Genomic DNA, 25,220 nt, shown 5'->3' with positions numbered 1-25,220 from the left:
AGGCCTGTCAGTCTCACTTCAGTGCCTGGTAAAGTTATGGAGAAGATTATTCCGGGATGTATTGAAACGCACCTCAAAGACAACACAGTCATTAGTCACAGCCAGAACGGCTTCATGAGAGGAAAGTCCTGCTTATCAAATCTGATTCCCTTCTATGACAAGGTTCCCCACCTAGTTGATCAAGGGAAGCTAGTTGATGTAATCTTTTTGGATTTCAATAAAGCTTTTGATCCTGTCTCTCCCAGGAACCTTCTGGACAAACTGTCCAGCCCACAGATGGATAAACACATCAAAATCTAATCTTTAGAATGATCCAAAATCACTTTGCCTTGAATTTGAAACCCTGATTCAGGCAGATGCATCCATCACCAGAACACCTTCAAGACAGGTTGAACATAAAAAGACTGCACCAAAAATCATAATATAATTTTGGACTTTTAGATGCATTCAATATGGAAAGCACAACTATATTTTGACACAACAATCAGTTTATTCATGTTAGTTTCACCTGTCTTGATATGGTGACTTCAAACAAGCAGCTATGGAAAAAGGGATGATGCTTGCTGACACTTAGGTCAACTTTCCAGGATCAGAGAGGCTCTTCCTGCCATAAAATCAAAATGAACACTAATAAACTGTTATCTTCTCAGGAATCACAGAATCACAGAATCAACCAAGTTGGAAGGGACTCACAAGGATCATGGAGTCCAGCCCTTAGCCCTGCACAGGACCATCCCCAAGAGTCACATCATGTGCCTGACAGTATCACCCAAATGCTTCTTGAACTCTGTCAGGCTTGGTGCTGTGACCATTTAAAACCTAAGATTATGTCAATGAAGACTTTTGCATAAATTAGCTTCCAGTAAATACTGTCTTTTTCATTTGTATGCTAATACTTTGTACTAAGCAAAGCTGCAGTTAATGCAATTTCATATTTGCAATGTCTATATGTACCTCATATTTTAAAATGCAACTTTTTCGAAGATGAAGACATTATAGAAAAGAACACACAAGGGTCTAAGAGGGAACAGTGACACTTGTTTGGGGTGTGGATATGAATCTTAACTTTGGATTTCCCTGTGTTTAGAAAGTTAGGTTTAGCCATTCCCAACATTCTGGGACTTCCACACTAATAAATCTTTACACATCTTCATTTTGACATTAAAAATAAAACCTGACATATTACAGCTCAATTTTTCCCTCCCCTCACTCCTTTTTAGCCACAGAAGACATTAACTGCTTACTGGACTCTTCTAATTTTGCTGATGACTAGTATATGAAGTCTTGCCTTTATTCCCCAGATACTAAGCTCACTTCCTTACATGTCCTCTCTGAGTATTTGATAGAGGATGTTCCAGTCATTTTGGGTCTACCTCAGTTATGTATCACTAGCTTACTGTCTAACTTTTTCAAGTCATTTTGGGTCACCACTATAACAGTACTGATAGCACAGACTCACAGCTTAATTCTACTACAAACACTCATGTAGATAAGGTTCTATTTTAGATTAAGAACTAAAAGAAAAAAGAGAGGGTAAAAGTATTTCCCTTGGAAAATAAACACTGTTTAAAAATAGTTAAGTACTGTTACAGTATAGTGCTCAGGCACTACAGTGATAAGTGCCACATGATTACCTGTGATTGATGAATAGCTTACTGGTTAAAGCTGAAAATCTTCAGCTATCTCTTAGTGTGCAACTTAATTACATCCTTTCCACTGTGCTCTCCCTTAAATGCTCCATTACATCTGTAGTGGGTTTGTTAGGGTAAACAGCATTTCCTCTTTCCAGTCAGGAAGTTGGGCTGGGTCACCTGACTCATATTGACCAAAGAAATATTCCATATCATGTCAGGTCAGTTCAGATATAAAAGAGAAAGAAGAGAAGGAAGTGGTCTGGATAGCTGAACGGACAGGGCAGCTGTCTTCTTGGAGGAGGGACGCTCTGTTTCATAGGGGGAAGTATTTGTTGTATTTGTAGTGTTATTAGTTTATTTTTTTCCTTTTCTTTTTCCCTTCTCTGTGTTAATATAAACCGCCTTTTTCTCTAGCGAGTTTCAGTTTTATGTTGTTTTTTTTTTCTCTTCCCTTTCCCTCTGAATGGGGGAGCGGGGGCAGTGTTTGGGTGATTTGTGTGGACAGCTGGTGCTCAACCAAGGTCAAACTACTACATCTTTACATCTCAGTCTGTGGTGATCAGAGTCCCCTGCCCACCAGCATCACAGTACTCCAAATAATTCTGTGCCCTGGAGAGTTTTAAGAACAGAAGGGGAAACACAGGGAAAACAATATCCTTTTTTCAAAATGGAATTTAAGATATGAGGAAAGTACATCTGCTCATAAGACAGAAGTTCCACTTTTATCTCAACACCATATCATCAGCTGAAACACACCATCAAGGTGAATACTGGTGAAAATAATCTGAGTAGTCATCCATTTACTTTTCTCTGCCCTAAAGTTTTTTGCAGGTGTGGAAGGTATGGCAGGAGCATCCCCTGGCAGGAGGGAGAGAAGTAGTGTTAGGAAGTATGTCCTATATCATTCCATAGAACCTGCTTAAACACCTTTCAAAATAATTTTTCCTCATCTACCTGATACTGGTACAAAGGGAAAGCTCCAAGCCACAAGCTAAGCAAAAGAAGAGGTTCAAGTTCCCTGTTTATGTCCCAGTCCTTAGATCTGACTTTGAGAAATGGGACCCAGTCAGGTTGGTGGGTCAGAGAAGAATCTGGACACAGAAACAATAATTCCATGATGTAGTAGATGTCATCATTGCCCATGGCTAAGCAGAACAGATTCAAAAAGGTTTTTAGAATTGCTCAAAGTACTCTTAAAAGAAAGAAACATTTTTTGACACAGAAAAGATTTCCAGAGAGCACCCTGAAGGATCCAAAGATCAAGGAACATACCAAATACATACTCTTCAAAGATGCCAAGAAGCATGAGGACTCACATTACGTTGGTATCAGTGATTTCCTCAAGCTATCTGATGGTTGCAGCAACTAGAGCCACAAGTTGTTTTATTCTTTATTGCTATTGACTGACTTCTCATCTTTATAAAATTTGATAAAAGAAGGCTGGAGCAGTTTTGCAAGGCGCTTAAACTATAGAGGTACTCACAGTAAAATGGAGCAAGATCAATTGAAATAAATGTAGAGCTGTACAAAGAACCTCACCTTTATGAATCTACAATTAATGTTTATCTGAAATTTATGACTTTGCATTTTCCCAGACATATTCTGATTTATCTAAAGACAGCCATAGGGCCTCACCTAAGAAAAAAGACCTTCATTAAATATAACCAAATAAAACCGCAATTTTTCTTCTCATCAAAGACCTATATGATCAATATAATACAACCAAGATCTTTTCAGAGAACAAGCAAAAAAAATTCCATGATTTATATCTGATTCGTGACTATAGGCAGATCAAGAAGATCTACTTTTACCTTGCTCTATCATGGAAAGACTGAAAGCCTTTATCACTGAAAATATCACATGTAGTACATGTTTTCCTTCTTCAAAGTAACTTAATTACATTAACAAAAAGAACAAAAAATTGCTGATATTTTAGCTTTTAATATAAATTACTACAGGAAAGTTGCTCAAAAGATAATTAAACAATAAGCATATTTAAGGAACCTTTATTTGATGCAAATAACAATTCAGTAATTTGAAGAACAAAAAAGGATTCATCTTTTTCTTTTCTGTTCATTAGCAATATTACCATGAAGAAAAAATAAATTGCAAATTTCAAGTAAATAGTTTACATTTTCTTACAGAGAAACAGTCACCTAAAATGGTTGAAAATGTTGAGTAACAGAAAAGTTTATTTACCAGAAACAAATATGAGGTTTTCCCTTATATGTATTTTGCCAAATTTACCCTTTATCTAGAAGAAAATTAAAACAAAAAATTTTGTCCACAATTTTGACCATAACAACCCCATGCAGTTCTACAGGCTGGGCACAGAGTGGTTGGAGAACACCCAGACGGAAAGGGATCTGGGGGTGCTGATTGACAGGAGGCTGAACATGAGCCAGCAGTGTGCCCAGGTGGCCAAAGAAGGCCAATGGCATCCTGGCCTGCATCAAGAACAGTGTGGCCAGCAGGATGAGGGAAGTGATCCTTCCCCTGTACTCAGCACTGGTGAGGTCACACCTTGTGTTCAGTTCTGGGCCCCTCAGTTCAGGAAAGACATTGAGGTGCTGGAGTGGGTCCAGAGAAGAGCAACAAGGCTGGTGAAGGGACTAGAGCACAAGTGCTATGAGGAGAGGCTGAGGGAGCTGGGGTTGTTTAGTCTGGAGGAGGCTCAGGGGTGACCTCATCACTCTCTACAACTACCTGAGAGGAGCTTGTAGCCAGGTGGAGGTCAGTCTCTTCTCCCAGGCAATCAGCAGTAGGACAAGAGGACACAGGTTTAAGCTCTGCCAGGGGAAGTTTAGGTTGGATATTAGAAAGAAGTTCTTTACAGAGAGAGTGATCAGGCATTGGAATGGCCTGCCCAGAGAGGTGGTGGATTCACCATCCCTGGAGGTATTTAAGATGAGGCTGGATGTGGCACTGAGTGCCATGATCTAGTAATCACAGTGGGGTTGGATCAAGGGTTGGACTTGATGATCTCGGTCTCTTCCAACCCAGTTAATTCTATGATTCTATGATTTCTGCATGTATGCCAAGAAATAACCTCCATATTAAATAGTTATGAACAGGTCAGCATTGCATATTGTAATATCAGACAAATTGCTGGCCCACATTTTTACATGTTGCAATTCATTGTTGCAAAAATAATTTATGCAAAGTAACTTTAACTTTTCCCAGAAATGAGAGGAACCTGATCGATCATCCAAGCCCATGAACCAAAGGCAGTTTCAGACTTTTAATAAATTGCTCTGAAAAATTAGGTAATAAATTTTTATCATACGTCAAAGTAATTTTTCAATAGTGGATTAATTAAACAATGCACTCCTAATTCTGCAAACAAAACATATTTAAGATGAGCCAAAATACATTGAAATTATTAGATTTGGTCAAGTTTACTGTTGCTGCTTAGAACTAGATGTGCAACAAGTAAATTTCACTCATTATCAAGGGAAGGCTTAAGAACAACTGTGGGAGCAAGATTCAAATTATTTACTTTAGTGGCATACACAAAAATAGGAAAAAACTCAAGCAGCTTCCAGGCAAAGCAGTGTGCTGAAAATGTCTCCTATTGTACTGGTAATGGTTCAACACAAGAAAGGACTCCAGTGTGCAACTGTTGCATTCCTGCTGTCTACTGATGATATCAGTTTATCCAACATCTACCAATAGTAGCTTATTCAACGTCTACTTTTGTAAGACTAACATCAAAACCAAAGGCCTCAGAGAGTATGTACAATGCTCACACATCTCAACACACTTTTTGGAATAGAACAGATGCACCATATCTAAAAAAATCTCTCCAAGTAGGAACAAACTTGTTACTTGTGTATATATATATTCATATATATATATTTATGCCTCAAATGTTTTTCAAACTATGAACTTGTTCAATCCAGAAAGGAGAAAAAAAAATTAGGGCTAAATGAACAAAGTGTATATTAAAATGGATCCTCTGCAAACCAAACATATCTTTAAATACTTCTAATGCCACAAGGGACAGCCAGCTCCTCTTCTAGACTAGTTAAGTTGAAAAGAGGTAGTCACCAACATCTCAGGAAAGAGGAAAACCAAGAAAAATGTAGAATTCTCATGAAAGTGGTTTATTCTATAAATCACTTAAATTTTGAGTTTAGGAGAATCTTTAAAGACTTCAGCTGTAAACCATTAAATATATCCTTTACTTCTCTGAAATGTGGCATAATTTACTAGAGAACTTCAGAGAAAGTTCTAACATGCTTGATCCATCAGGTAGGGTATGGACATGCAAGATGCCTAGTGCTACCATGAACTCTAACATAGTAATTCCAAATTTCAGATTTGTGAAATTATGGACTTTCACAATGGTTATCTTTACAGAAGGACATTAAGCAAGTTGAGTTCCAGGAAATATACTTTTGCTCTAGTTACTTCTTTGGAGAACAGCTGCTTGCCCCACTGATTTCAGTGAGTACAACAGTATGCCTGTTTCAGTATCAAGAGATTGTTATTTTGGAAAGAAATTTGAGTATAACTCCAAAGTTTTCTTGATGAGTTAATATCCATAAGCTATTTTCCTCAAATGTTTCTCAATTTTCTCTCTGTAGAAGCTCTGTACATAAAGGATTTAAGCAAAAAAATTGTACTCCTTTTTTGTCTAGTTTTCAACTTGCACCAAAAGGTATTAGTGAGTAGCTCAGATGTGCTGCCCAGAAGACTGGGCAAATCTTCACTAAAATTTCAGATCATAGCAGCAGAGAACACAGACCCTTACAGTGAGCAATAAAAACCCTATGTTTAAAGTTCTGCACTGTACAGATAATGAAATTCTAGAATAACAATCTACACAACAAAGCATTCGGCATTAAATTCTTCAGTGGAATTATCACTTCTTTTTTTTTTTTTTTAACAAACAATGTCTTTATACTTGGTATTTGAAGACCCAAAAGGTGTTTCCGCACAAGTCTTAAAAAACATACACTCATTTGTCCTAGAACTAAAGTTTGCAATTACGTATGTGATGCTTATTTTAGAAAGCTAATCCTTAAAATATATTATAAACCAACTCAGACATCTCCTTACCACAATTAGATTTTTCTTTCATTCTCTTATTTTTCTCATTCTCTGTGGATGTGTCTACCTGGAATTAGTAAAGCCTTTGACACTGCCTCCCACAGCATTCTCCTGGAGAAACTGGCTGCTCATGGCTTGGACAGGTGCCCTGCTTGCTGGGTAAAAAACAGGCTGTATGGCTGGGCCCAGAGAGTGGTGGAGTTACATCTAGTTGGTGGCCTCTCACCAGTGGAGTTCCCCAGGGCTCAGTATTAGGGCCAGTACTGTTTAATATCTTTATTAATGATCTGGATGAGGGGATCGAACATACCCTCAGTAAGTTTGTGGACAACACCATCTTGGGTGGAAGTGTTGATCTACTGGAGGGCAGGAAGGCTCTGCAGAGGGATCTGGACAGGTTGAATCAATGGACCAAGACCAATTGTATGAGGTTCAACAAGACCAAGTGCTGAGTCCTGCACTTGGGTCACAACAACCCTCTGCAGTGCTACAGGCTGAGGGCAGAATGGCTGGAAAGCTGCCTGGTGGAAAATGACCTGGGGGTGCTGGTCGATAGCTGACTGAACATGAGCCAGCATGTACCCAGGTGGCCAAGAAGGTCAGTGGCATACTGACTTGGATCAAAAATAGTGTGGCCAGCAGGACTAGGAAAGTGACTGTCCCCCTGTCCTCAGCACTGGTAAGGCTTCACCTTGAGTGCTGTGTCCAGTTCTGGGCCCCTCATGAGAAAGAAAACATTGAGGGGCTGAAGAGAGTCCAGAGAAGGGCAACAGAGCTGGGGAAGGGTCTGGAGCGCAAGTCCTGTGAGGACTGGCTGAGGGAGCTGGGGGTGTTTAGTCTGGAGAAAAGGAGGCTCAGAGGGGACCTTATTGTTCTCTACAACTACCTGGAAGAGGTTGTAGCCAGGTGGGGGGCAACCTCTTCTCCCGGGTAACAAGAGATAGGACAAGAAGAAATGGCCTCAGGTTGGTCCAGGACAGGTTTAGACTGGATATTAGGAAAAATTTCTTCACCCAAAGCATTGGAACGGGCTGCCCAGGGAAGTGATGAGTCACCATCCCTGGAGGTGTTTAAAAGACATGTAGATGTGGATCTTAAGGACATGGTTTAGTAATGGACCTGGCAGTCTTAGGTTAATGGTTGGGCCTGATGATTTTAGAGGTCTTTTCCAACCTAAATGATTCCATGATTCTATGAACTGTAAAACTGTTATCATGCTTAATCTCAAGATAGTTGATCAGTATAGCTATAAGAAGCAGAAGAGAAGGTATTCATCAAGGCTCTGAAAAGCAAGGATAGCAAACATGACTTCATTGCAGGCAGAAACTCAAAGGGAAAAGTTTAAAGGATTCCCCAACAACATATATTTGCATTAAAAACAGGATAAAAGGCATTCACAGATGTTAAAACCAGAAGGAAAAAAAAGAAATGTTATAATTCATTCTGACCTGGACAAAACAGGCTACAAAAATTCAGCATAAGATCCCTTAACAAAAATACTATGAAAAAGCTTCCATAACTTTCCTCTGAGCTAGAGTGCATCTTTCAGAAAAATGCTCAGGAGAGAGTGAAAAATGTTGCTTCTTCCTTGTATATGCCAAAAGGGACTGTTCGGATGATTCAATCTTAATGATCACGTACTACAGCTATTCTAGTCATAAAAAAGCTTTACGAAATTTCAAACCCATATATAAAATTTGCTTAAAGTGTTACTTTGTTTTTTTTACAGTACAATGCAAGGCTAATCCATGTGCAGAATAAAGGTATGATTTTAAAATTTAAGGTTTACTGAAACAATGTAAAAAGTTGTGTAGACTTTCAGTACATGTAGCATTACTTTTAGCTTAAACCAAGGCATTTTACTGAGTTTTATAATCAATGAGCATTAGTCCCTTGTAGTGGGTTGACCTTGGCTGGACACCAGGTGCCCACCAAGCTGCTCTATCACTCCCTTTTTCAGCCAGAGGAGGAGAGAATAAGATGGAAAATGACTCATAGGTTGAGATAAGGCACTTTACTAAAAAAAATGTGGAAGTTTGGGCGTGCACAAATGAAGAGGAAAACAACAAGGTTTATTATCTACTTCCCATCAGCAGCGATGTCCGATCATTTCCCAGGAAGCAGGGCTTCAGCATGCAGAGCAGTTGCTCAGCAGGCAAACATTGGAAACTACGAATGCCCCCACTTCCTCCTCCTTTCCTTAACTTTTATATCTGAGCTCACATCATATGGTATGGAATATGCCTTTAGTTAGTTTGGGTCAGCTGGCCTAGCTGTGTCCAATCCCAGGATCTTGCCCTCAATGAGGGGAAGGAATGTTGAGAGACAGTGTTGATGCTGTGCCTGCACTGCTCAGTAGTAGCCAAAACACTGGTATGTTATAAACATGTTTCTAACTACCAAAGCAAAGCACAGCACTGTGAGAGCTGCTATGGGGAAATTAACTCCAGCTCAGCCAGACATAATACATTCCTTTAAGACAGAATGACTATGAAAATGTTTTTTGAACTAGCAGAACTAATCTTATTTTAAACTGGGTTTCAGATAAATCACAGCAATGATGTTGTAAGTGACAAAGCCAGGAGAGAACATTTTCTTGGGGGAGGATGAGAAAGGAAAAACAAAGGACAAGAAATACAAGGAGGTAAAAGAAGGAAAGATAAAGCAAAATATACTAACCTACATGGAATAGGAGGGATGTGAGAAAAAAGTGGAATAATGATGCTAAAAGGCAACCCTAGAAAAGCATTGCTACAACCTATTAAGAAATGTATGATGAACTAAATAAAGAATGTTGATGAAAATTACATCTAGTGTATTAAAATGGTTATAAGTAAAAATGGCATGGAGTAAAACTCTCAGTTGGAGTGAGGACATTGTGGCAATGACATGAATATTTTCTATATCAGTGAGTTATTGACAAATAGACCTTGGTTTATTAAGAGATATCTTTGTGAATTATGAACCTGAATTATGAACATTGGAGTTCACTTAATTATGTCATAGAAAGTAGACTACCAGGATAGGATGTTGGGAAAAAAAAAATGTAAAACTAAAAATACTCATGAAAAATCTGAAGTTCAAAGACACTTTCTCCAAAATCTGCCTGGATGAACACTCAAAACTTGATTTGTAAGAGAAACATAGTTATTTTTTCCACAAAATTTATTTCTAGTATTGTTGTAAGAATCTTATTCTAGATACAATAGCAAAGAGACTGGAGTCAGATTCAAACATTTTTTTTTCCCCTGGAAAATATGTCCCAAGTTACTTCAGAATATGTAAGAAATATATGTCTTCATAAAACACAAAAATACACAAAAACACTGAAGAAAAATTACAAACCTGAATTTAAAATTAATGCATTACTTGTGTGTGACACTGCTACTAATGTCAATTTACATGTGACTAAAATATACTATATAAATAGCCACATACAATATAGACTACAAAAAGCCTATTTCAGAGACATTTTAGAAAGCATATATGCACTGTATATGGCTCAGAGAGCTCTAAAAATTACCAATTTTCTGTACATAGATTTGTGTGAATTCAAAGTCTATCCTTATGAGCTGAACTCCATCAGAAAGTTTTCAGTATTCCTTATGAAGAACATAAAAGTTTCATCAGAAATCTTTAGACTAATCTGACAACAAGGATGCGATAATTTTATGTCTGACTCTAGATATCTATTATTGTTAGAAATGGAAATTTTGCCTGTTCTGAATATCAAAAAGGGAGAAGGAAAATGTTCATATTTCCAGGATAAAAAGAAAATATTTAACAAGGAGGCTAATATTTTACAAATAAGCAATACTCATGCTGAATTATGAAGTCCTTAGGAGTCAATGCAATCAAGTTAGCAGATAGAGAACAGACATGTCAAAATAAATTCATCATACAGATATCAATTCTGTACCATGCACATAAACAGTTATACATTCAGAGAGATAATTTCTACATAATTTCTTATCATATCAACTTTGTAAGAAAACATTTCAATCTTGAATTAATGAACAATGATATACATAGAACTGCATTCATAAATAATCCTGTATACAGCTGAAATACTCTCTCCTGCCACTTTGTCTGCCTATTTTTGAGACATGACAGCTCTATAAACATAACTACATAAGAAATCTAAAAGCTTTAAATGCTAAACAATAAAAAAGAAAAGAACCCTGACCAGTAAGTAACATTGATTTCACAATGTGAAATTATCTACTACAATCTGAAACCAAAGACACCAAAATTATAGCACCAAGAATAGAAAAGTGTTAAATCTGCAGAAGAGACAATTAAATATCAAACCTACAATCTATTATGAATAAATTCATGTTCTTATTATTAATTTGAAAATGACAGTCCATTGTTTACCAGTTCCTTTCCTCTTTCTGCATACACTGGACCATAGAGAAAAAGCTATATGAATTCTCCTAAAGATAGAACTTTTTAATAAGCTTATTGTCACACAGACCAAAGTGTGGAGGCTTCCCAACAGAGTTGTATTTATACTGTAAAAGAGGCAGATGGGGCTTTGTAACTGCCTTTTTATTTCATTTTGTCAAAATATCCCTTGGAAAAAACACATTTCATTTCCAAATAAAAATATAAAAGAATCTTAGGGCTTGTGTACATAGCATTTCAGACCAGCTACAGCAATTTAGTTACAGTAGTTCCATTCCCTTACACAGACACATCTAATCATTCATATAGCAGTTATGTTTAACTAGATAAACTACCAGATTAAACAAATGTAACTGAAGTACAGCTTAAGACTATTTAAGTGTTCCCACATTAGGAACTTTCATTGGAATAAACAAATCATTTTAGTTACACTGTAGCAAGATTTTCAATAATCACAATCCCATAGACAAATTTCAATTTGTTCCCCAAAATCATCATATAAGCAAACCTATAAACTAACTATCAAACGTTTGCATTTAATTTCTAACCACCGGAGTAGCAAATCTAAAAGAACAGGAGTATAAAAGATATAATGACATTAACATTAAAAAAAATCTTACCTTTATTAGATTTGGATGACTTGTTCTTGTTAGGTTTAAAACAAGAGGCCCTTGATTTATCTTCTCTATCCTTAATAAATTTCTGCACATCATCCAATGAAAGCTTTTGAAGGACAACTACAGGCTTAGCTCCTTTATTTAGATCTTCAACTAGCCCAGTCTTCTCTACTTTGTCCTGTTCACCTTTAAATTCAGTTTTCCTTGACTCCTGAGTGACATTGACGTCTTTATCACGCTTGATTTTTGGAATGACAAAATGTTTCAATGCGCCAGATCTTGCCCCCAACAAATAACTGGGAAACTCTGCTTTATTGTCAGCATGTGCTTTATTACTATCTACTTTACTCTTATTACCATCTGTCCTTCGTTCATCCTTGCTGTTGGGTGACTTAAAACCAGGTCTATCAGGTCTTGATTTACTAGAATCTCCTCTACCTTCCTGTTTAATGCGAGGGCTGTCAGGTCTTGATTTCTGATCCCCAGAAGAAAACCTTTCCCTTGATTCACCAGACTCATGTCTATGTTTCCTTGCAAATTTCTCAGGTTTTGAACCATCAGATTTAATACCATGTTTAGAATCATGTTCATTTTTGTTTGAGGATCTCAAATATTCAGGTCTTCTGATCTTGGATGGATCTCCTCTGTATCTCTCTGACTCCTCCCTGTCCTCAGATCTTTGTTTAAGGCTATCATGGTCACGCCTCGGTGTATCCGAAACTGAATGCCCATCAGGCCTTTGTTTTGTTGGATCAGACCTACTTTCAGATTTTATCCTTGAAGAATCAGATTTCACATCTATTTTATGCCTAGATATTTCTATTTTCTTATCTGATAATTGTTTACTTGAGTCCCTCCTGTTATCATGTCTATGTTTTGGCGTTTCGGGCCTGCCTTCATTCTTCTGTTTCGGTGTTTCAGGTCTCTGCCTTATTTCCTGTTTGCCATTATTTTGTTTTCCCTCATTTTGTTTCATCCCCATTTGCCTGCTCTGGTTTTGCTTTGATTCTGTTTGTCTGTTCTCAGTGTGTTTCACTTCCATTTGTCTGCTTTCATGCTTGCTTTCACGTTTAGCTTCTACCTGTTTCTTCTCATTCTGATTACTTTCCAACCGCCTGTTCACATTTTGTTGAAATTCCATTTGCCTGTTTTCATTTTGCTGGATATCTGACTTTTGACCTCCAAAGTCTGATGTTTTCCTAAAAATCTCAGGATGGTTTTCAGATTTAAATTTAAGAACACCAAAAGTGTCGTCTTGGGGAACACACACAAACCCATCATTATACTGCTTAATTTCTTCAGATTTTTTGATGATGTCCAAATCCTGAGTTACTGTTGCCTGAGAGTCTGCTCTTCCTGCTTGCTGCAGATCAATACTAACCATCAATGCTGGCCTCGCCCCATTTCCTACAGAACCTGTCTCCTGAGAAGCTGTTTTATTTCCTCCAGTAGCACCTCCAACCTCCTGTGGTTTGTTTTCTTGTTTTCGCTTCTTCAGAGGCTTATCTACAAATTAAAGAGAAAAATCACAAGTGCTATATATTAATGTCCAACCAAAAATGTCCATTCCCCTCAACCTCCACCAATTAATCCTCCTTCACATGTATGTGCACCCAAACAACAAAACCCAATTAATTTAAAAACAAGAATAGAACTTCTCAAATACTTTTTAATGTATTCAGACTATCATTCCTTGTCAATCTACCACATGTGTCAATTAATCATTAAAAAACACCTTCCAAACATATGAAATCAGTCCCTGTAAAATTCCCAAGAGAACCGCTGCAATAATGGCAAAAAAAATATCAATTTACAGTTGAAGCAAGTTTTGAGGAATACTACTATAAAAGACTCTCTTTTGCAGATTCAGCCTGTTTCATTATACATGAACTAAGCAAGGATCTGCAGTGATTAAGACAGAACTCCCTACTTGATTCAGTTGGACTTCACAGATATTGTAGCCAGGGAACACACAAACAATGGATAAAAATTATTAAAAGAAGTCCAACACTCCATGTTTCTCTTTGAAGCAAGGAGTATCTCAAGAGTATGACTATATACCATATCACATGTATTAAAGGTGGGCCACTACACATTTAAAAGCTTGAGTATTTTCCCCTTGAAACCATAATGCTTTTTATGGATGAAATAAAAAGTTCAGAGATAGTTTTATTTAGCGTGAAAAGCTTGACTCTTCAATAATCCATTCAATTTACATTTTTTAAAACATATCATTAAGAGTAGAATGCAGAAAAATAGAGTGAACTAACCACCTCCCCCATAATTTGTTAGAATTCATAGAAATGAGAAGCACATGAAAATATCAAAAAGAGTATGTTCTATTCATTTAAAATACAACCTATTTGTATTACTAACATGATACTCTAAACTAAAATTAATTTCTACCATGAAATTCAAAAGCCCTACCTGCACTAAGGCTTATATTCTCATTTCTCAGCTATCATTTTGTAATTTGTCAATAACAAAAAATATTTTCTCTATAATCAGGGAATATGATTTTAAGTCAAGGTAATGACCAAACAAAGGTTGAAAATTCTGTCAAAATGTCTAGACCACAAATGCAATATAAGAAAAATAACTTATTTTATGCTTAGATTTGTGGTGCCTTATCACCAGATGCAATGACCCAGCTCTCCTTTTGGGAGCAGGAGAAAGGTAAGGAGGATGCAATCAAGGAAGAAGGAATTAAACTCTTAACAGTAAACAAACCCTCAACATCTCAAATTGTAAACCAGAATTATAACTATGACTTCTAATTTCCTCTTTACTTGTAGATGATTCTGATTCAGAAGAATTAAAATTTTAAAGGATCGTCTCCAAAATTAACATTAGAACACAGTAACAAGTAGTAAGATGGTCAATTCCAGTGATGTGAACAGGTTTGTGGGTTTTTTCCATAATTTAAATTCTCAAATCTGTATATCTCTAACTTCCTAAAACTCTAAAAGCACATACAACATTTAATGACTGGAACAGTAAAGACAAATACAATCAACTCCACAGAGAAACTGCTCAACTGTAAATAACGAACTTTTCAAAGTAGGAACGCCTACCAATCTTATGATAGACGTGAATCAAAATAAATTTGATTAATTGAAGGTGCAGCTTTTTAGCATAGTGTTTTTTGTTTTTTCTGTACAACAACAAAAACTGTTGGATTCATATGAGAGCTTATATAGATTAACTTCCCTACACTACTTATTAAAACAAATGGGTTTGTTTTTTTTTTTTTTGCAACCTTCATACAGTGACAAAGATTATTTTTCTCCATGGGACTAAGAGGGCTTTGACCTCACTGAGATTCATAGCAGGTCTTAGGCATGACCATGAAGTAGAAGCTTCCAGACTGATACATTTCAAATTTGATTATGTTTTAAATAAAACATATACATTAATATACATACATACGCACACATATCACTACCTTATTTCTCCATTAAAACACTTGAAATTTTGAAACACAATTTGAGAAACTTGTGTTCTTAGGAAAAAGTCAGTCAACTTTTTTGTTTTAACCCAGAAATGTCAGCCACACTGAAAAAGTCCTGTAAAGCTCTGATGGTGGATCTTGCTTTTAAGACATTACTGTTACCAGTTATCTGCCCTGTTCCTTTAACTGAGGTTATCATCTGTAGCAGAAGGTAACCCACATTCACATTTCTACAAGACTGTTTCATTGTCCAGTTGTAGTGGGTTTCTGTGGTTGGATTTTGGTAGCGGGGGACTACAGGGGTGGCTTCTGTTAGAAGCTGCTAGAAGCTTCCCCTGTCTGGTGGAGCCAATGCCAGCCAGCTCCAGTATGGGCTTCCTGCCACTGGCCAAGGCCAAGCCAATCAGGAGTAATAGTAACACCTCTGTGATAACATATTTAAGAACAGAAAGGTATTGCACAGAAAGAATTCCAGTCAGGGAAAAACAGAGTGAGAACATGGGAACAACAATGTAGGCACCAAGGTCAGTGCAGAAGGAAGGGGAGAAGGTGGTCCAGGTGCCAGAGCTGAGGCTCTTGCAGCCCGTGGTGAAGACCACGGTGAGGAAGGCTGTCCCCCTGCAGCCCATGGAGGACCATTGGGGTGCAGAGACCCCCCTGCAGCCCATGGAGAAGCCCATGTTGGAGTAGGTGGATATCTGAAGGAGGTTGTGGCCCTGTGGGAGGCCCAAGATGGATCAGGGTCCTGCTGGGGACCTACAGCCCGTGGAGAAAAGAGCCCACGCTGGAGCAGGCTTTTCCCAAGTAGGACTTGTGGACCCTGTGGGGGACCCACGCTGGTACAGCTCATTGGTGAAGGACTGCACCCCATGGAGGAGTGAAGAACTGTTGCCTGTGGGATGGACTCACGCTGGAGACATCCATCAAGGACTGTGTCCCATGGGAGAGACCCCATGGGAGCATGGGACGGACCTCATGGGAGCAGGAGAAGGACTCCTATCCCTGAGCAGTGGCAGAAACAACAACTGACCGTAACCCCCATCCCCCTGCACCGCTGGGGGGAGAAGAGAGAACATGGAAGGAAGGAGAGGTGGAAGGAAGGTGTTTTAAGATTATTTTACTTCTCACTTTTTTGCTCTGCCCCTGTCAGTAATAAATTAAATTAATATCCCTACTTTGTTTTGCCGGTGATGTTGATCGGTAACGGACCTCTCCCAGCTCTTATCTCAACTCATGAATCCTTCGCTGTTTTTCTTCTCTGTCCAGTTGCAGAGGGGAGTGAGAGAGTGGTTGACTACCTGGCATCCAGCCAGGGTCAGCCCACTATACCAGTGCATCAGATTATGGCACCAGTGAAGACGGTTTGCATTAACATCCCAGACTGAACAAGCCAGCTAAGAGCCAAGCAAATGTTTCCTTCTTCTACTCCTACTATAGGAGCAAGGTAAATGGACAGGAGGTGTAATACTTTAAACTGATGTAGCTGGATCAACCAAAACTCACCTTTCAGAGCCCTCATGTTGAGGGTTCCAAGATTAAACAACCAAAACAATTCAAGTATGACCAGTTTTCTCTCTTGAACTTCCATGGGCTCAAAATGCTGCTCTTCATCATCATCAGAAATGTCAAATTGTAAGTTGAGAACATATAAATAGATGATCGCATCACAAATTGGCACATTCCCTCTAAACACAGAGCTCTTTTGATGCACCTTCTTTGTTTCTCTTGACAACTGAGTACTGATGTTTAGTAAGTTATAACCACAACCTGTTGATATCTTATCTGAGAAGAAAGGAATATCTCCAAAGTTTTCTTTTCCTAAATGGCAAGGTGATTGCAGATGGAGTTACAGATTATTCACAGATTTCTTGATATTTCCAGTGTATCTGGAGGGCAGTCCTCAGAACTAGACTTGATCATTACAGTTTTGCCTCTATGAGATTTCTGGATCTAGGGTCCTGATCAATGGCAAGTTGAACATGAAGCAACAGTGCCCTGGCAGCCAAGAAGGGACAACTGTGTCCTGTGGGGCATCAGGCACAGCATCCTGCTCTGCTCTGCAGATATTCACCTTGAATATTGTGTGAAGTTTTGGGCACCACAATATAAGAAAGATATTAAGCCATTAGAGAGTGTCCAAAGGAGGGCAATGAAGATGGTGAAGGGCCTTGAGGGGAAGCTGTATGAGCAGCAGCTGAGGTCACTTTGTTCAGCCTAGAGAAGAGGAGACTGAAGGGAGACCTCATTGCAGTTACAACTTCCTCATGAGAAGAGGAGGGGCAGGCACTGATTTCTTCTCTATGGGGACCAGTGACAGGACCCAACGGAATGGCCTGAAGTGTCAGGGGAGGATATTAAAAAAAGGTTCTTCCCCCAGAGAGTGGTTGGGCACTGGAACAGGCTCCCCAGGGAAGTGGTCACAGCACCAAGCCTGCCAGAGTTCAAGAAGCATTTGGACAATGCTCTCAGGCACATAGTGGGATTGTTGGGGTGTCCTGCACAGGGCCGAGAGTTAGACTCGATGATCCTGATGGGTCCCTCCAAACTCAGCATATTCTATGAAAATATCAGGTTGAACTAGTGCATTAAAGATAGGATGAGTACATAGTACCACTATCCTCATTGAGCATAATGGAAAAACTCCCCTGAATGGGGACAAAAACATTTTTGATTGCCATCATAGCTGCAGACATGTGAAAGGTGAACACCACCACTGAGCTTCAAGGGCTTTATCAAATTTTGAACTCACTTTGTACTATGTGAGAATAATCAATAAAATATCAGAGAAGTGAGGAAAGAGTAATTAACCTCTGAAAACAGATGTCTTCAAGTCTTCTCTTTTACAGTCAAATATATGCGAGTTTGCATAAATCTACCTTGTTAAGACATGAGTCCCAAGACTCCATAGGGTCTTAAGGAACAGATGAACTTAGGAACTTTACAATATGCATTCAATATACTTCATAATCTTCAAGGCATCAGTGTCCAAGTTTCATCCACTTCATTCCATAGATGACAGAATTTCTTTTTATTATCAGGATCTAGGACTTTGCCAAAATATCAGACTAACATTTTTCTTTTAAATCCTGCAGACCTAGGTTCAAAGCTTGCCACAGTTCTGAACAGGTAGGCTCACATGCTCTTGAGACCAATGAAGTGTTATCAGGATCTTTTTGCTTCATTTTTTGTAACAATTTTCATAAAAGAAGAAATATGTAGTAAGCCACAGAAGAGCTTTTATGACTATATTATAGATCAGCTATTCAAGTTTGCTGTTCCCAGATGATTTTCTTTTTAGAGATATTATTCACTCTGCCCCCTTCCCTGCCTCCCAAGAACATAGATACATCCAAAGTGTATCTACATTTTGTTCAATTACTTGAACAAATTTATGTCTGTTTCAAATAAAGTCTGATCCCAGTTATTCTCTTATGTGTGCGTTGGTTTTGCTTGGCAAATTTGCATGAACATTCTCTTTACATTGCAACATGCTCACCAAAAGGCAGTACCTTGGTACTCAAAGTAAGATCATAAACTATCTTATTCTAAAAATTAGTAGAGATGTTCTGTCAAATTAAATGGATCACTGTGGTGCAAGAAACAAAATATTACAGGAACCACAAGTTTGAAATGGATTTCCAAGCAGTCGTGTCTCACCTGTCCTGTTATGAACAGTATTCCTGGAGACAAGTTGTGGCCTTCATCTTTGGAAATATCTGCATGTCAAAACAATGAGTACTTTCAGATTTAGAAATTAGTTAATGCAGAACCTTTGTGCAAAAACACATTGCACTGGAATAACCACGGATACCTCTGAATATATTTCTGCTGAAACTGCAAGTCAATTGTGATTTGAAGAATATCCATCCTGAAAATGGATATACTTGGAAGCTGAGCAAGTATTAGGGACAGTAGCTGGATGAGGGGAGCTGTATTAAAGAAGTATCTGCATTCTTTCATTTAATCTGAAATCTTTCCAAAGCAGCAGCCAGAACACCACTAGTGCTGAAGTCTCCAATGTTACTGCTTTCTTGCAAACCCGACGATGGTCTTAAGTCCTAGATTAAACTTTTTCAACAAATGAGTATAATAGGATGGTAGCCTAAAAACCTATAGAACTGCTTGCCCTAGCAAATGAAAGTGGATGTTTGGTAAATACTTGAGAAAAGGTAACAAATCTAAATAAGAACCACATGCATGGTTGCTGAGCTTTGTTTTAGCTGAATGGTAACACTCCATCCTATTAATATTGTTTGGTAAACTTTAAAATCCAGAGATTTCTGATTTACCTTGAAGACACAACAGATAAATTACCACTTCCCCATTTACACCCTGTGAGGGATTCACTTGGAGACTTCATATCCAAGATGGTTAAATGTGAATGTACTCCTCTTCAGAACCACAAAGATTGATCCTCTAATGCTGAATTCTGTATGAATCATTTTGATGACTCAAGTATAAACTTTTTGCATAACAATTAAGAATGCAATATTTTAAAGTTCTAACACTCTTCAGAGATTATTGGGATATGCCTCCACTCATTTGAAATACCACTTATTTGCATCATTTAAATCAACCATGAATAAATTTATATCAAATATACCAGTCTTAAGAAGTTATTACTTATTGTCAAACATTCCATTTTTGATCATCAAAGACAAGTCAGCCAGAGGCAAATTACAAGTTTATCTTATTTAAGCTAACAGTCAAGACCAGGAATTTTTTACAAATAACACATAACCATATGCCTAAATAGCAAATCTGTTTACTGACAACTGTTTTCTTTTCCTAGTTATTTTTCAAAGATCTCTTCAAAGACATGCAAGTGCCCTGTCCCTCCCCAACCAATAGTGTGTAGACCACAAGAATCTAAACCAATCAATATAATCTGAATATAATTAAGATTTAAAATTACTTTCATGGTACTGATGGATCAATGGAGTGAGGGCAAATATCTATTCTTATCCTTCTACTCTTTCATGAACATTCAGTCTTATTGGCCATGAGAGCTTGCTCTCACCTGACCTTCCCCCAAATCATATTCCAACAAGCAAATAATTAAACAACTAAAGAGATCTTTTGCATCACTAGAAGAGATTCCCACAAAACTAGCTCCTCCCCTTAAAGGAGACACTCAGCAAATGTAAGTAAAAAATTTTAGTCTTTCTACTTGCTCTTAAAGAAGAAACTAAGAAAGTAAAGTCATGAACCTGGTATAGGAAGCTTTATAGAACAGAACATAATTACAAAGGCTCCAAAGTCGAGACCAGAGGGTTTCCAGCTGCTGCAGTTCAGAGGAAGGGATTGCCAAGAATCTGAACAGAAACAGCTGTTAATTTTTATCAGTCTGTCAAGAGACTTTATCAAACTTCTGGTCACTATGCAAAAAAGAAAGTCCATCAGGAGGGATGTCCAAACTAATTCAGGAGAAAAACAACCACAAATCAAACCAAAACCAACCCTCCTAAAAGGACTACAGGAGTCTCTGATGTGCCTTAGCGTGTAGCACAATTCAGAATCTTCATTTTAGTAAAGTTCTGTTTGCTTTCTTAAATTTGACAATAATGTAATCAGAATAACTGGAGGATGAAATACGATCTTATGAATTTTTCTGCTTAAGAATGTTTGGTAAATCATAACAATAGTAAGACAAAAGAAATATTACACCAGATAATAACAAGAATTGAACTACAGCAAATTATAATCATCTCCACTTGTTTAGAGACTGGAAGTTGTAATTTAACCTCCCTGAATTGTTTTTATAAACAATATAATTTCAATTTATCTATAAGATAGATATTTCTGAAACAAATTCTGGGTTTAATCCATGCAATTGCCTTGTGAAGAATTATAGTTTTGTAAACTCAATTGTTAAAAAATCTGAGCAAAACCTGAAGTGCAAATACTTTTGAAATACATAATGCAGCACATCACAAGAAAAAGGCAACTCACTAGCATCAGACATTTCATGTATGACTTACAGATTAACATATCCAATTAGTTTAAAATTCATTTGTAGGTACAACAAACTTTAGAAATAAGCAAATTACTTTAAAATTTATTGGTGAATATTTTTAATCTTCCTTGCAGATGTTGATTTTATTCTCACATCAAAACTTGCATTCAAAAATATCTTCAATTAACTAGATTCAGTAATATTTATACAGGATGATAATGAAAAAATGGATGTGTCCTCTTAGGTTGATGGTGGAGTGAACTTAGTGACTATGAACTATAGAAATGCTGGGCATGAACTGTTAATAAACTTTATTAATTATACATGCCATTTCTTTATTAAAATTTAAATCTCTTATAGAGAAGTGATTGTCCCAGAAAAAAATAGTCATTACTGGGTAAGTAATATTAGAAATTCTCCCATTCATTTACCAGGTACAATCAATTGCATACGCTACATATATATTATATTTAATTTTCTAATCTTAGTTCATGGTACAAATTAAAACACAGTTCTTACTAAACTTCTGGGTTTTAGTTATTTCCTACATCTCCTTACAAGAGCAGGTTTCTACCCCACCCTATGTCAAGCACAACCTGGGATAAATGTAGGAATTTGCTTTCATGTTACACAAGAGCACCAAACACTATTAAAAAAATATGCCTCTAATTTTCTTTTTTTAAAAAATTGCGCTTTTCAGTGTTTCATTCTTAAAAAAAATATAAAAGAAAAAAATTTTTCCGAGATAGTTGGAAACATTGCAACACTTTATTGCAATTCCTCTAGATAAATGAGAAATTTCTTCCATTTATTTTTTTTAAAACATGTCTAAACACAAAACAAAAAAATTGTCTCATCTATAGGAACTGATATTGCAAATCTGCTTTTTCTTGGTGTGGTGGGTCTGGCTGAGCCAGACTTTATTTCCCCATAGTAGCCCTCACAGTGCCATGCTCTGCATTGGTAGCTAGAAGGGTGTTGACAACACACCCATGTTTTGGCTACTGCTGAGCACAGCACTGTAACATTCCTTCTTCAATCAAGGGCGAGATCCTGGGAGGGGACAAAAGTAGGCCAGCTGACCCACACTGACCAAGGGAATATTCCATACCATATGATGTCAGCCCAGATATAAAAGCTATGGCACCGAGCAGGAGGGGGGGCATTCGTTGTCTAGTGGCTGCCTACTGAGAGGCCTTCACGCGTGCTGGAGCTCTGCCTCTTGGGGGTGGCCAATCGTCACTGCTCATGGGAAGTAGAGAATAAACTGTGCTATCTTTTGCTTCTGCACGTGCAAGCTTTGCTTTACTTTTTTTCTTTTTTTGCTTTAAATAAACTGCCTTATCCCAACCCATGAGTTGGCTTTTTATTTCCCCACTTTACTCTCTCCCCTGTCCAGCTGGGAAGAAGAATGATAGAGTGGCTGGGTGGGCACCTGGCATCCAGCCAAGGTCAACCCACCACAGTCCTTTTTGGAGCCAAATGTAGGGCGAGATAAAGGCAATTATATATATATATGGCATGCTATAGTAATAGTAGCTATTCTATTGAATAGCAAGCTCCTGTGCGGGACACAGAGTTTACTGGTTGCACTACTTATCACTTTATTTTGCTAAGTTTCTGGAACATACTAATCTAAACAATGGCTCCATGCTTCGCTTTTACACTAATGGCCTTGTGATGCTTGGGGAGTTATCTTCTGGGGAGCTATCTGGGACTGATGGAAAAATACACCCCTCCTCCCCTCCCTGGCAATGATATAAATGGCTTTATAATGAAGTCTCCCAAGCTCCTTGCTAATCCTTATCTGAGTTGTTTAGTAATATTACTACTAACCAATACTATCAGAACATTATGGAGTTTGTGGAACGTGGCATTATCTTGGCGTAGGAGAAAACAAACTTTAGGTGATAATATATTGAGATGTGCCCTGAGGGGCCCAGTTCCTGGGTGGCAGGGAGTGTGGAAGGATGTGGGCAGGTTCCTAGGGTGTTTGATACCTCCCGTTACCTGGGACTTCACACCTGAAAAGCTATTCAACCCTAGCAAACTGATATGTCACCTGACGGAAGGGTGCCTCACCTACCCCAATCAAAAACAGCAGTTTCTTGCTCTGTACTGGGGTCTGGCCTGTGCTTATTGAATCATAGAATCATAGAATTAACTGGGTTGGAAAAGACCTCCGAGATCATCAAGTCCAACCCTTGATCCAACCCCACTGTGATTACTAGATCATGGCTCTCAGTGCCACATCCAGCCTCAACTTAAAAACCTCCAGGGACGGTGAATCTACCACCTCTCTGGGCAGGTCATTCCAATGCCTGATCACTCTCTCTGTAAAGAACTTCTTTCTAATATCCAACCTAAACTTCCCCTGGCAGAGCTTAAACCTGTGTCCTCTTGTCCTACTGCTGATTGCCTGGGAGAAGAGACTGACCTCCACCTGGCTACAAGCTCCTCTCAGGTAGTTGTAGAGAGTGATGAGGTCACCCCTGAGCCTCCTCCAGACTAAACAACCCCAGCTCCTTCAGCCTCTCCTCACAGCACTTGTGCTCAAGTCCCTTCACCAGCCTGTTTGCTCTTCTCTGGACCCGCTCCAGCACCTCAATGTCTTTCCTGAACTGAGGGGCCCAGAGCTGAACACAATACTCAAGGTGTGGCCTCACCAGTGCTGAGTACAGGGGAAGGATCACTTCCCTCGTTCTGCTGACCACACTGTTCTTGATGCAGGCCAGGATGCCATTGGCCTTCTTTGGCCACCTGGGCACACTGCTGGCTCATGTTCAGCCTCCTGTCAATCAACATCCCCAGATCCCTTTCCGCCTGGGTGTTCTCCAGCCACTCTGTGCTCAGCCTGTAGAGCTGCATGGGGTTGTTGTGGCCAAAGTGCAGGACCTGGCACTTGGTCTTGTTGAACTTCATCCCATTGGAATCAGCCCAACTCTCCAGCCTATCGAGGTCCCTCTGCAGAGCCCTCTTGCCTTCCAGCAGGTCCACATTCCCTCCCAACTTGGTGTCATCTGCAAATTTGAGCCACAGTTCAGTATTCTCAGAAAACTGTAGTGGAGGCAGGGACCCAAACAGTAATGGAGGACACTCTGGCTAAGACAGGGACTCGGACCATAACACCTACAGTCATTGCCACAGTAGTGAAAAATGGATAAGGCAAGCTACAGGTCCACATCAGCGATTACTAAGGGAGGAAGAGGAAAAAAGAGAAGGAGTAGAAGGAGGGGAGGGAGTAGATAAAAAAGCAGGTACTTTAACAGAGGAAGTCAGACAAATCAAACAAGACCGATGTTACCCGGCCCCTGACCTCATAAGAACTCTGGGACTTGCGGAAAGATTACAGCTGCCAGCCTGGTGAGTGGATTCCTACCTGGTTGCTTTGATGCTGGGATAATGGGGCTAGTAGTCAACAGTTGGAAGGTCATGAAGCCCAGCAGTTAGGATCTCTTGTCAGAGATCGTGGAATCAAAAGAGGAATTGGAAAGGAGAGAACAATTTGTAGTCTTTGGAGATGGCTCCTTTCAAGTGTGAGGGAAAGGTGTCCATTCAAGGAAGATCTAATGAGCTCCCCGAGAAAGTGGGTCACTGAAGATGAAGGTATCCAGTACTTGAGGGAATTAGCACTCCTGGAAATCATTTATAGTAACCTAAGAAGGGATGACACCCCCAAAGATCTAGAGGATGTCCCTACATATATTGTATGTCACCTACAATATATTGATGACATCATTGTATGGGAGGACACAGTAGAGGAAGTTTTTGAGAAAGAAAATCACCCAGATTCTCCTGAGAGCTGGTCTTGCCATCAAAAAGAGTAAGGTCAAAGGACCTGCCAGAGAGAGTCAGTTCCTGGGGGTGAAGTGGCAAGATGGACATCCTCAGATCCCAACAGAAGTCATCAACAAGATCACAGCGATGGCTCCACTGACCAGCAAGAAGGAAACACAAGCTTTCCTGGGTACCATAGGTTTCTGGAGGATGCACATCCCTGAGTACAGCCAAATCGTAAGCCCACTCTACTAAGTGACTCGTAAGAAGAACAATTTCCACTGGGGCCCCAAACAGCAGCAAGCCTTTAAACAGATCAAACA

General features: G+C 38.8%; 1 protein-coding gene across 1 annotated transcript in view; it reads right to left on the bottom strand.

Annotated features, from left to right (window-relative positions):
* LOC114059198 (nipped-B-like protein) overlaps positions 1 to 25,220 on the bottom strand; it is a 170,383-nt gene that overhangs the window by 54,602 nt on the left and 90,561 nt on the right. Inside the window, exon 10 of the mRNA XM_027887383.1 lies at positions 11,717 to 13,219. Within this exon, the coding sequence (XP_027743184.1) occupies positions 11,717 to 13,219 (1,503 nt within the window). The remainder of the gene's footprint in view (positions 1 to 11,716; positions 13,220 to 25,220) is intronic.

This window comes from Empidonax traillii, unplaced genomic scaffold (assembly GCF_003031625.1).
Source record: "Empidonax traillii isolate 1590-97213 ecotype Southwest subspecies unplaced genomic scaffold, ASM303162v1 scaffold208:size1045274, whole genome shotgun sequence".
NCBI lineage: Eukaryota > Metazoa > Chordata > Aves > Passeriformes > Tyrannidae > Empidonax > Empidonax traillii.
Note: the sequence above shows the minus strand (reverse complement) of the source record. Positions and strands in the feature narration are given on the sequence as shown.